Consider the following 14,292-nt stretch of genomic DNA (forward strand, 5'->3'; position numbering starts at 1 on the left):
TTTGCTGGTTTTTGTTTCTTTATTTCTTGAGATATTGCTTTAGTCACAATTGCCAGCTACTATTTACAAAATTCTCTTGTGCTGAAAAGTTCCGGTTTGATGAGCGCAAGTCACGATTTTTGAGGTTGTTTCTCTTTTGGCATGTTTTGCATCAGCGATCGTGGCATCAGTGGTGTGTTTTAAAGAAGACTGGAGATATTAAGCTCTGTGTAGCAGTATGATTTGAGTCTGAAGCGTTTGATCAACTTTAAGGGATCGTCATTTTTCATAGTGCTTCTTAATGCAAAGCTATTTGTTTTTTAATCATAAATTACAATGCTAAGTAATTAAACATATACTAGCATGTATACAAGTACTTTATATGTGCGCGATCTAGAGACATAATTGGATCAATCATTACTTTTCCATAAGGTTTTTTCCCCATTTGTTTGAAATAATTTGAACCAATCTGATTAGGACATTTATAGAATTGTATATTAAGTAATAAGCAATGCCGCAGTGTCAATGTTTGATATGCAGTTAGTTTAGGAAAATAATGATTGCCTATGTTGTTTTTTAATGTGTGTGTGTGTGTGTTGTGTCTGCAGCCTCTATAAATCAGTTTCTTTTAGAATCACTGTGTGGTGAGTAAAAAATAAAACAAAAAGAAGATACTCAGCATGTGGGGAACAAATGTGTGTGTGAAGTTTCAGTGAAGTTCTGTGCCTCCCCCGGCTGGTGATCAGTGGTCGTTTTATTGCTGCAACACTCAGCAGGACTCTCTTGAAAGGAGAAGAGAGACCAGTAGGCAAATTCACTCTACATATCTAAAACTTTTTTTCAAAACTTTTGTTTTAATTAATTAATTCATTCATAATTTTTTTGTGTTATTTTATTTATTGTTTTAGTATTATTTAATAATTATTTTTTTTATACATATTCTGTAACACCTGTTGGACCATTATATTCTCATATTTTATTTTATTTTATTAAAAATACATATATTTTAGAGTAATTTTGATTTATTCAGTTGTATTGCACTCCTGTTGTTGAAGTGAAATCATTGTGTTCTTGCATTTTGCTATTTAATTTTGTTTTATTTCTCTCTGAATATATTTTTTTAAACTTTATTTTAAGGTGCCATTGTTACAGTGCAATTAGATATTTAAGTACTGAGTAAAATTAATTAACAATATGTACGTGTACAAAGGATTAAGGTAGAATTAGGGTTCGGTTGAGGGTTAGTTGCCTGTATGCATCATTTACTATGGTAAGAAGTAGCATATTTAACAAGAAGACCTTACCCTAGCTTTCTTTCCTAAGAGAATCAGTTCTAAGTGATCAAAAATAACTTAAATGCTTTCGTCTTTGGGAAACAACCCTCTAAGTTGCCTCTCTGGAAAGAAAAATAATATTTCAATTTACATTTGGGAGAACTATGACTTTAAAGGCTGTCAGGGGTAATGGATTCAGGCTGTGAGTGTTGGTGTCGGCTGCCAACGCCAAGCGGCTCTGGGCAGAGGCCAGGCGTTCAGCTACTCTGACAGACATGAATTTAATAAGCAAACCTTAAAGCGGGAAAAACATGTGTTGTGAAGGCTCGCGGAGTACGAGCGGGTCTGAATGGGTATTTCTGCTGGATCTTGACATGATTGATCATGTCTACAGACTTTCTTTTTTCCCCACTGTCTTGTGTATGTGTGTGAACTTGCTAGTGTGCCATATGCTAGATATCTGTAAACTCTCGTTTGTCTGATGTTGGGTGATTGAAGGAGCTTCATGTGGTGGCGTATTTAAGGGATATTTTACTAAAAATGTTAATATACTCACCCTGCTTTTCCAGACCTCATCCATCCATCCATCCATCCATCCATCCATCCATCCATCCATCCATCCATCCATCCATCCATCCATCCATCCATCCATCCATCCACCAGAAACATCTATTTGTGTTTCATAGCAAAGTGTTGCACTGTTATCATTTATTTGCGTGATGAACCTGTCTCAGATTGGTTAACACACTCCATCTCTGCAAATGCTGCTAGTTTGGGTTGCTCATAACGTTCATTTGGGAACGCAATAGGCGCCATTTTACCAGATTTGTAAGGTAAATTATAACCTGAGCCAACATAGGAGAATACATCAATATGTTTCTGGCACTCTTTTTTTAATCGCCTTTTTCATGTCACATATTTTAAATCATTATAAATTAGGTGTCATCAACACAATATCACAGCAATTCGTACGTATTTTACGAGTTGCCCAATTCCTATGAATTCGTACGAATGACCTACCCCTCCTTACCCCACCCCTAAACCTACCCATTTGTGGGGTTTAGACAAATCATACGGTACGAATTTGCACACATGAAGAATGGATAGTGCATTTTCACGTCTATTCTCAGAAAGGGGGTAGAGTTAAGGTTACAATAACCGAATGATTATGTGGTATAAGAATATGAAAATCACTAAATACCATAGAATATTTTATAGTACCGTGGAATGACATTCTGATAGCATTATACTATGATGTTGCCGAAATAAAAAATAAGAAATAAAACATTTAAGCTAAACAGTATTTGTTTTTTTTATTAAAACTACTAAAATTTAAATTAAACCTGGAAATATAAAAATAAAAGTCAATTCAGAATAATATATAAGTATATAAATTAAAATAACACTGGTTGAAACGTGCTTATTTACGTTGAATGCTTTGTATGTATCTATTTGCAGGCCAAATTTGCATACTGTAATAAAGGCTGAGAAAGTTTATCTGCATTTCTCGGAGTAAGACCAAGTCTTTTCTGTAAAGGTTTTCCAATTACCAGGTGTAGGATTCTGTAGCAGTGACATCTCCTTCAGCGGATATGGTTTGTGTTTGCAATCGGCTCTTTCACCCAAACAACAAGTCATTTCCTTTTTTGATATCTTTATTCATGTATGCATATATATCCTCATTAGACTCTGTCGACTTCAGTGACATGTCTGCTTTTCTTCATTCATTGACTGCAAGGCAATCCATCCATGTAATGCTTGTTAAGCCTCATTTTAATTCAGTTTTTTTCTGTCTTTGTTACTAGGCTTTATGATGGTACATGCAGATGCAGCTGTGCTAAACTAAAATCCCTTTTTATAATAGTAGTCCCTTCCATATTGCATTATTGGTTTGGCATTTAATAAAATGGAGCACTCAGGAACCTGAAAACTCTCCTATGAATCCTAAATAAACTTTTAGTTTATTTTGAGTTCCTTTTTATGTCAAACTTTGTCACTCAGGTGTTATTTTACCTGAACTTTATCATGCTGGTTGCCATTGTCCCACTGTTTTTTAGACCACCTGAGCATGTTCCCCTTCACAGCCAGTGGTTGGGTCAAATCTACTGGCTTCTAAAACCTCAGAGGGGCCACAAAAAGAACCGTCACCACCCTGCCAGCATTCAGACCTGGCCCAGCCTTACCCAGCATCCCTTACTGTGCCTGCACATAAATAATTCAGCAAGTGGGGCTCAGCCGAAACATATTGCTGTTTTGTTCACGGGACGGTGCTGGTGTTTGAACAGCTTTGGCAAATACACTGAGGAGTTGATTTGGAGATCCTCACCCCTCTTCCTGTCCATGCTGTACTGTATCTGTCTTTCTCTCTGAGGTGTGCCTAGCATGAAAGCTAAGTGAATGTGAGGATTTAAGAATGCTATACTGGGATTTCCTCCTTTGCCTTAGATTAAACCCATTTTAAGCCGAAAGACTCAAGTGAAACCCCTCCTGACAGCAGATGGTTTGAGGCTGGAGTCGGTGTGAACTTTTTTTGACATGAAGGAAAAGCTAATTCTATGAAGGGAATAGTTTTAGAGCCCTATAAAATTTTCCACCAAATTCTGTTCTTTTAGTTTTTTCTGGATTTTGTTTTTGGACTCCATTTTAATGGTTAAATTACATTTTTAGTAATCAAAAAGCATGTCTAATTAAAGGTGCACTATGTAGTATTTTTGCAGTAAAATATCTAAAAACCACTATGCCAGTATTATGTATTTTGTTCGGTTGAGTTCTTACAATATCCCAAATGTTTACAACTATCTGTAAATTGTGAGAAAATTGCTATTTTAACCAAGGAGCTGGGGGACGTCTGAGGGAGTCGCCTGTCAATTACGTCATATCTGCGTTAACCTCGGTTTCCAGTTTTATTCTTCAGTAGTGCTTTATGCTTAGCAGTGTGAATAAGTGTCACAGCAGCCGCTGAGCGAATGCACGTCTTAACATCATTTTTAACACACTTAAATGTATCTAATGTGATAAACAGAGCTGAGTTACCTCATATTAATGAGCGGAAATGGCCCTGGCGACTGTTTTGCGTCATAATAAAAGTCCTGCTGCTCACGAGGTGTGTGTTTGTGTAACAATCACTCCAGTGGCCTTGCTCAGTCCCCTCAACATTCACAAATTTTTGCCCATTCCTCCTTGCAGAACAGCTGGAGCTCAGTGTGGTTGGATGGAGAGCGTTTGTGAACAGCAGTTTTCGGTTCTTTCCACAGATTCTCGATTGGATTCAGGTCTGGACTTTGACTTGGCCATTCTAACACCTGGATATGTTTATTTTTTAACCATTCCATTGTAGATTCTGCTTTATGTTTTGGATCATTGTCTTGTTGGAAGACAAATCTCCGTCCCAGTCTCAGGTCTTTTGCAGACTCCATCAGGTTTTCTTCCAGAATGGTCCTGTATTTGGCTCAGTGCCATGATGTACCAGAATGGTCCTGTATTGGGCCACCACCATGTTTGACAGTGGGGATGGTGTGTTCAGGGTGATAAGCTGTGTTGCTTTTATGCCAAACATAACGTTTTGCATTGTTGCCAAAAAGTTTAATTTTGGTTTCATCTGACCAGAGCACCTTCTTCCACATGTTTGGTGTGTCTCCCAGGTGGCTTGTGGCAAACTTTAAACGACATTTTTATGGATATCTTTAAGAAATGGCTTTCTTCTTGCCACTCTTCCATAAAGGCCAGATTTGTGCAGTATACGCCTGATTGTTGTCCTATAGACAGAGTCTCCCACCTCAGCTGTAGATCTCTGCAGTTCATCCAGAGTGATCATGGGCCTCTCGGCTGCATCTCTGATCAGTTTTCTCCTTGTATGAGATATTGTAATATCTCCTTCTCCTGAAAGTTTAGAGGGACGTCCAGGTCTTGATAGGTTTGCAGTGGTCTGTTACTCCTTCCATTTCAATATTATCGCTTGCACAGTGCTTCTTGGGATGTTTAAAGCTTGGGAAATCTTTTTGTATCCAAATCCGACTTTAAACTTTTCCACAACTGTATCTCGGACCTGCCTGTTGTGTTCCTTGTTCTTCATGATGCTCTCTGTGCTTTAAACAGACCTCTGAGACTATCACAGTGCAGGTGCATTTATACGGAGACTTGATTACACACAGGTGGATTCTATTTATCATCATTAGTCATTTAGGTCAACATTGGATCATTCAGAGATCCTCAATGAACTTCTGGAGAGAGTTTGCTGCACTGAAAGTAAAGGGGCTGGAAAATTTTGCACGCCCAATTTTTCAGTTTTTGATTTGTTAAAAAAGTTTGAAATATCCAATAAAATTACAGTTTTATATATTTATGTTTGAAGCCTGAAATATGGCAAAAGGTCGCAAAGTTCAAGGGGGCCGAATACTTTCGCAAGGCACTATATATATATATATAGCTTGTGAACCGAATATTTTTGTTGTTTATAATTTCCAGACAAGCTAAAAAATAAAAATAAAAACATTTACATAAAACGCTAGCTATGAAGCGATCCTTAGCCAGAGAAAGGAGTTGGCCCTTTTATTTCAAATGTCCTTTCCACCATATAATGTTATCAGAGATTTAAAAAAAAAGTGCATAATTTGAAATGTAGTGTAAATGACCAGAAGAAGATTTTTTTTTTCTTTTTATATAAACGCAAGAGAGCAAAATGTGCCCATGATTGAAGAAACACCCAAATTTCATTTACCCAACCAATCTCCTGTGCTAAAGAAACTTGAACGATCTCTTCTTTTTTCTTTTCAGGTCACACTGGGGAAGGTTTTGAAAGCCATCGTGGTAATGAGGAGCCTTTTTATTGACCGCACGATTGTCAGAGGTTTTCATGAGAACGTATACTCTGAGGATGGAAAGGTAAAACATTTCATTTCCTTCCATGTTTAAGTCTAGTTTAAAACCCACCTTTGTCCATTTTATTCCAGTTGAACCTTAAAATTTAGCTGGAGTACTTCTGGCTTAGGTAAGGATGTGAAATCCCTGGATTTTTAGCTATTGATAAAAGTCTCTGCACAGCTGTTTAATAATTCACATGATGTGTTCGGCTCTCTCTTGAACATGAAAAGCATGTACGTATGCGATCCCCTCTATCCTCACGTCCCCTGTGTCAGGTTGAGCAGCGTCCTCTCATTCATTCTGAAGCGATCTGTACGTCTCGGCGAAAGCCGCAACGTTTGAACACTCTTTGGTGACACTAATATGAGGTGGCCATCAAAGCTGCCGAGATGCTTGATCACAGTTAATTATGGCAGCGAATGTGAATCTTCTGAACTGCTTGCCAGGCCGGTGCTTTGTGCTGCGTGCCGCTGGGCCTCTGCGTCCAAACGTGTGTGGTGAGCAATTGCATATTAACCTCTGCTGATTTGTGAGAAAGCTCGAACTGACAGTCGCACCAGGATATCACTTCTGCGGCCTAAACCACTCTCATTATGGCAGTAAAAACTCATTATTTAATTGCTGAATGTAGATGAGAGAGATGCACTTGAATACTGCTTTATGCAATTATATTTCAAATAAAAGAGAAGTATGCCCAATACATTTTTTTATTCTTTGCATTTTGGTAAATTTTTAGTTAGTATTATCTGATTATATTATGTCAGTCTGAGTAAAGCTGCAGTCCGTAAGTTTTGCCACCTCTGTTTGAAACCTGCAATTGCAGAATTATTATCTATGATTCCACAATTATATTATCATATAATTGCGGAATTATCATCTTTGCGTGGGTTGTGTATCGGCATGACTCCTCAGCTCACTCTCAGTCACCAGTGGGTACTGTAGATTCTAAGTCTTGGAAGTATGACCAAACTAATCATTTTCACAGGAAAATGTCATCTGAACAAGTAAGGGAACTGTCTACTAGGCCTAGTTCACCCAAAAATGAAAATTCTGTCATCATTTACAACCTGTTTGAATTTCTTTCTTCTGCTGAAAACAAAATAATATATTTGGAGGACTGTTTGTAACCAAGCAGACCCCCCATAGCCATAAATACAGCATTGAGAGTATGGTTAAGATGTGTAAAGAAGGATATCTAAGCAATACTGATACCTAAGCAATATTAGGATCGATAAGTAAAATATTGCATGATGGCAAGAGATTTAAATTCAACCATTTGTCTTTTGTCTGCTACAAACACTACTAGGGGTGTGCAATATATATCATCTGTGATAATATCGTAATGGTTGTTTTAACAATGTGTGGTCTGACATTATCGAGTATATCCCTCACACAGACCCTAAACAAGGGTACTACCTAATCATTTAATATTAAGTGACTTACATCTTAGACACCATATTGCCCAATTTAACTCTATTTTGTCAACGAGAAGAGTTCAAAACAGTCACAGCACTGTAATCGCGTCTCTGAGCAACACACGCTGTTTCCTTACTGAATGAATCAGCTTTTTGAACAAATCAGTTAAATCAATGATTCAGTGATTAGATACTGAGTAAATTAAGGTAGTCAAATGATTCGGTTTCCTAAATGAATAAGCCGTTTGAATGAATCGTTCGTTGAATCTGAATGATTTACTTATTAACAGTGACTTGCTTCCACCTACAGGCGGTTTCAATTTTACATTTAAAGTATCTTTTCATATTTTGAATGATTTCAAATATTCAAGTATTCAACATTGTGTTTAAAACATCAAAACATTATTTATGCATAACTGCAGCTCATTAAACAGTCTGTCTAAATGCCACTTCAAATGCAGCTTCTGTGTTTTCTCTCAATTGCCAAGATGAATTTTGTTGATACTTATTTAATTTGATTGGTAATTGTGTCTTATTATTATCATTTAATTTGATTAAATTCATGAAATCAACACAAATGATGATGTATATAATTAGGTTTTATATATAACAGTGAGGAAAATAAGTATTTGAACACCCTGCTATTTTGCAAATTCTCCCACTTGGAAATCATGGAGGGGTCTGAAATTGTCATTGTAGGTACATGTCCACTGTGAGAGACATAATCTAAAAAAATGATTTTGATTTTTTCTATGATTTTTTAACTATTTATTTGTATGATACAGCTGTAAATAAGTATTTGAACACCTGTCTATCAGCTTTAAGTATAAAAGCCATATTAAGCATGGCTTAAACCAGCACATGTCCAAGCCCGTCTTAAGCAAGTGGGTGAACTTGCAAAATAGCAGGGTGTTCAAATACTTTTTCCTCACTATATATACACACACACACACACACAAACGCATAAACACACGCATATATATATAGGAAAATAAGTATTTGCAAATATATAATTAGTAAAAATTCTTATAAAAGGAAAAAATACATTTAAATTTTTTGGAAAAGATGATTTCTGTCACTGCTGTGAACTGACTAGTTAACACAGAAGAAAATCAAAAACTTTAGGAGTCAGCTGATTACAAGATACCAGCACAATAACAAAATATCGTCTAATTATCTTTATCGAGAAAATCTGTGAAAACATTGAGATTTTTTGTTGTTGTCAATATCGCACACTCCTAAACACTACAGAGAACCGGAAAATAAACATAGGAAGGAAACTCAACCCCTTAAAAACAAGTTAAATTGTTAGTTCATCCAAAAATGAAATTAATGTCATTAATAACTCACCCTAATGTCGTTCCACACCCGTAAGACCTCCGTTCATCTTCAGAACACAGTTTAAGATATTTTATATTTAGTCCGAGAGCATATCCAAGTATATACACACTTTACTGTCCATGTCAGTCATATGTGATATCAGTTAGGTAGTTAGAATCTATTGAAGCATCGAAGATACATTTTGGTCCAAAAATAACAAAAACTGCGACTTTATTCAGCATTGTCTTCTCTTCCGCCTTGTGACACTGGCGATCCGAATTATTGATCGATTCACTGATTCACAGCCGTTTGAATCTTTATTTGAGGATTGAACATAAACAAGGAAGAGAAGCCAATGCTGAACAAAAAGTCATACTTTTTGTTATTTTTGGACAAAATGTATTTTCGATTAACCAACTGATGTCTCATATGGACTACTTTGATTATGTTTTTATTCCCTTTCTGGACATGGACAGTATAGTGTGCATACACTTGCATACGCTCTCGGACTAAATATAAAATATCTTAAACTGTGTTCTGAAGATGAACGGAGGTCTTACGGGTGTGGAACGACATTAGGGTGAGTCATTAATGACAACAATTTCATTTTTGGGTGAACTAACCCTTTAACAGACAGAAATTAATTAATTCTAATTTAAAAATGCATTCTGCTTATTTAAAATGTAACCTTGAGTAGAGCAGAAATCAATCAAACTCTTAGACAATCATTTAGAATTTAGAATTCTGCCCAAATAGCTTTTCTCAGTCTTTTTATGTCATTTTATTTTATTTACAGTTATCTGTATGAAATGCTGCCGACAACACCTGCCTTTGAATCAACCTCAAATGTCAGTTTGGGACTGCGCGAGGCATAGATTCAGGGCAGTGTCTTCTTTAAACCTCCTCTTTGGCCCATACAATTCAAACAATGCCACATAGCTTACCATAACCATATGCAAGAGGCCCAATAGAGCCCGCCTGAACCTCCAAACACACAAAAAGGGAGAGGAAGGGGAAGGAGAAAGGAAACTATGCTATCAAAGTAGGGCTTCAAAGACTATCTCAGACATCTCTTGGGTAATTTGCGATCCGGCATTCTTTTTACTTCAAAGGGCAGCAGTGTATGGAGGTGGGTTTGAGGACAGAGGGGAGATAGAGTCTGATTTCTCTGATAAATGCTGACACCGGGCCTGTTTGATATTAGAATCAGAGAACATTTTGATTTGTTGTCGTCTTTGAAAACTCTTCTGATGACCTTCGCTCAATGGGTTGATTAGTGATGGGGGGGGGGGGGGTTTTGCCCCACACAACAGTCCTGACATCAGACATAAGGCTATTCATTACTGACCTTTAAACTGTCAAAGAAAGTGTTTAAGTATAAATTCTGCATATACACTACCCGGCCAAAAAAACGTCACTGTTTGGGTTAAAATAGGCCAATGCTTAAGACTGTATGATTGGATCGATATTGCAGTGATTATTTGTTTCTATCATGTTATATGTTTGGCAACAGTTCTTCGAACTATAATTGATGGATTGTGTAGCTTTTCACTTCTTAAACAACCATGTATGAAGACACATCATGACCATATTCCAGGATGACAATGTCAAGATTTATTAGGCTCAAACAGTGAAAGAAAATGAGGAATTGCCTCTTGATGGAAAAAAATGTGTAGCAATTTTTTTCAATATCTTGTACTGACAATGCAAGAGTCCAGCACTCTGTAAAGTCTTCTCCACCGCATCTCAAAGACTTTCAATGAATTAAATTAATGTGTGAAAATGATTCCCCATGCACCCTCCCAACCATTCTTTCACAGTTTGAGCCTGATGAATCTTGACATTGCCATTATGGAATATGTCCATTATGTGTCTTCATACATGGTTGTTTAAGAAATAAAAAGCTACACACTCCATCAATTAGAGTTAGAAGAACTGTTGCCAAACATATAACATGATAGAAACATCTGCAATGATCCAATCATAGACTCTTCAAATCTTTAAATCCAAACAGTTTGTTTTACAATGTTGAATTCATTTGGCACGCTGGATTAAAAGAACTGTCTCTTGCACAATTTGAGCCACAAGTCTTGAGATATGAGGTATTTCACTCTTGTTGGCAGACTAGCAAGTCATGCTTGAAACCATACTATGTATCACAATGCCCCATTTGGGGTGTAAGGGTAAAATAATAGAAATTAGACTGAAGGAAAAAAGTGAAGTAACAACCTTGGGCTTCAGAAAATGAAAATAAAAAGACAGACAAGACTAGTAACTTTTCACATGTAGCAATACCAGGAAATATGCTACATTTTGTGCAGTGAGGTTTTAAGAAGGACAAAAATTCAGAGATGTGCTCTTTAGTGGAGCTCAACACATGCCGCTCAGTAATTAATTCCAATTCATTATACATTTAAGATTGCAGAGTTTTAAAATGAAATGAGCTCTTTCTGGATGTTAAAAATGCATTCTGCTTATTTAAAATTAATATGTGGGTTGAGCAGAAATCAATCAGAAAACTCTTACACAAACAGCCAGAAACAAATGCTGCAGCCCAAATAGCAGTTTTCAGTTGCGTCTCAGCCTTTAATTAATTTGTGTGGATGGATGGATGGATGGATGGATGGATGGATGGATGGATGGATGGATGGATGGATGGATGGATGGATGGATGGATGGATGGATGGATGGATGGATGGATGGATGGATGGATGGATGGATGGATGGATGGATGGATGGATGGATGGATGGATGGATGGATAGATAGATAGATAGATAGATAGATAGATAGATAGATAGATAGATAGATAGATAGATAGATAGATAGATAGATAGATAGATAGATAGATAGGCTGTAAAAACATTTACACACCTGTTTTAACATTGATAATAATCATAAATGTTTCTTGAGCAGTAAATCATCATATTAGAATGATTTCTGAAGGATCATGTGTCACTGAAGACTGGAGTAATGATGCTGAACAATCCACTTTGCTTCACAGAAATAAATGACATTTTAAAATATAATCATATAGAAAATAATTATTTTACATTTTAATAATATTTCCTAATGTTACAGCTTTTTTGTATTTTTAATAACAAGAAATGCAGCCCTGGGGAGCAGAAGAGACTGCTTTGTGAAATATGAGGACACAAATGTGTATAATGACACAGGTATTACAAGGAGAGAGTGAAATATGATGACATTACCCATGTCCCCACTTTTCAAAATGCTTATAAATCATACAGGATGAGTTTTTGGAGAAAGTAAAAATGCAGAATGTTTCCTGTGATGGGCAGGTTTAGAGGCAGGGGCAGTGTAAGGGGATAGAAAATACGGTTTGTACGGTATAAAAACCATTACGCCTGTGGAATGTCCCCACATTTCACAAAAACAAACGTGTGTGTGTGTGTATATGTGTATATGTATTTTATTTTTTTACTTTGTAGTAATCTGTATGAAACAGATTTTTGGGTTTCCCCCAAATATGAAGATTCTGTCAGTTTTTACTCACCACGTTATTCCTAAATCATATGACTGACTTTCACATGCATTTGTCGCATGGACACATCAATGCACCAGATCATCCAGGTGTACACGGATGAAAAACATTCGCTAAAAACTCGGGTGTCGGAATTCTGCCATAAATGCCCCAATATACTTTGAAAAAAATTGAAAAACAAACTGGTGTGATGCAGTTTCAAAACAAAATCTGGCCAAAACTAAGTTTGTTTTAAGTTTTTCGAAACTCCAGAAAGTGGAAAGTGAATTTTCAGAAAATTTGTTCTGGCCTTCCGTGGTGATTATGTAATATATAGGTCTGGCTCTGTCACTCCGTGGAAATCTTCTCAGGTTCAGTTCTCCTGTTCAGCCCACCGAGGTCAGATGTCCACCAGTAAAAACTAGAACACACTAGAGAGTCACTTTATAGTAGAAAATAAAGTTGTAATTCTAATTGAAACAGATATAATTCTAACAGAAACCAGTGATTGTAGTTTATAAAGTTATAAGAAGGCCTTTTTTAACCGTATTGATTACTTTTATGATGGATGTATGTGCTTAATTGGGCTTCAAAAATCGAAGGTACAATTCACTTCAATTATAAATCTTGGAAGAGCCAGGATATATTTTTATATAACTCAAATTACAGTATGTTTGGCTGAAAGCAGAATGTCATATACACCTAGAATGGCTTGAGGGTGAATAAATGATGAGATAATTTTTGGGTAAACTTTTTAAAACCTTTAAAGGGTTAGTTCACCTAAAAATGAAATTGATGTCATTAACGACTCACCCTAATGTCGTTCAATCTTCAGAACACAGTTTAAGATATTTTATATTTAGTCAGAGAGTGTATGGAAGTGTATGCACACTATACTGTCCATGTCCAGAAAGGGAATAAAAACATCATCTAAGTAGTCCAAATGTGATTCATAACCGGTTGAATCTTTGTTTGAGGATTGAACACAAACGCGGAAGAGGAGACAATGCTGAATTTACTCGTAGTTTTTGTTATTTTTGGACCAAAATGTATTTTCGATGCTTCAAGAGATTCTAATTAACTAACTGATGTCACATATGGACTACTTTGATGATGTTTTTATTCCCTTTCTGGACATGGACAGTATAGTGGGCATACACTTTCATTGGAGGCACAGAAAATCTCTCGGACTAGATATAAAATATCTTAAACTGTGTTTCGAAGATGAACGGAGGTCTTACGGGTGTGGAACAACATTAGGGTGAGTCATTAATGACATCAATTTCAATTTTGGGTGAACTAACCCTTTAAGAGTTTAAGAAGGGTTACAAAGGGGCACAATATCATGCAAATATTTTGAATCAATTCGCTACCTGGGGCCTATTGCAACTAGAATAAGGGATTAAGCCGGGATATCTTGGTGATCCTGGCTCAATTTATCCACTAATATAGTTATCTTTCGTTATCGTTCTTGGTGTGAGTGTGCCTTCAGGGTGCGTTTACACGACATAGGTGTGCTAAATTTTGCATACAGATGACAAGATCACCAAGATATCCCAGCTTAATCCCTTATCCTAGTTTTGTGCAATAGGCCCCAGGGAATAAGTATTTTCATTGATTTCATGAAGTTTACTTTTCTGTCTGTCTGTCTGTTTTTTTTTTTTAGTTGGACATCTGGTCAAAGTCCAACTATCAGGCATTTCAAAAGGTGAGTAATGCAGCTGACAGCTTAACACATCACAGCAAACATACAAAACTCAGTTTAATCAACAGAGCATGTCTTTCTCATTACCCGTAGCGTGTGTTGTGAAATATTGGAGCATTCCTTAAATGATCTTCTTGAGGTTTTCTTTTTAGATTAAATTTGAGCCACACAATAAATAAATTAATACATTAATTTAAATCATATGTCTGCGAATCATAATGAGATCTCTCTTCTCAGTGCTGGTTGCTTTTCTTGTC

General features: G+C 36.5%; 1 protein-coding gene across 1 annotated transcript in view; it reads left to right on the forward strand.

Annotated features, from left to right (window-relative positions):
* The window catches only part of med27 (mediator complex subunit 27), a 75,227-nt gene that overhangs the window by 56,728 nt on the left and 4,207 nt on the right, over positions 1-14,292 (forward strand). Inside the window, exons 5-6 of the mRNA XM_067414263.1 lie at positions 6,027-6,134; positions 13,997-14,038. Coding sequence (XP_067270364.1) covers positions 6,027-6,134; positions 13,997-14,038 — 150 coding nt within the window. The remainder of the gene's footprint in view (positions 1-6,026; positions 6,135-13,996; positions 14,039-14,292) is intronic.

This window comes from Pseudorasbora parva, chromosome 13 (genome assembly GCF_024679245.1).
Source record: "Pseudorasbora parva isolate DD20220531a chromosome 13, ASM2467924v1, whole genome shotgun sequence".
Lineage (NCBI taxonomy): Eukaryota > Metazoa > Chordata > Actinopteri > Cypriniformes > Gobionidae > Pseudorasbora > Pseudorasbora parva.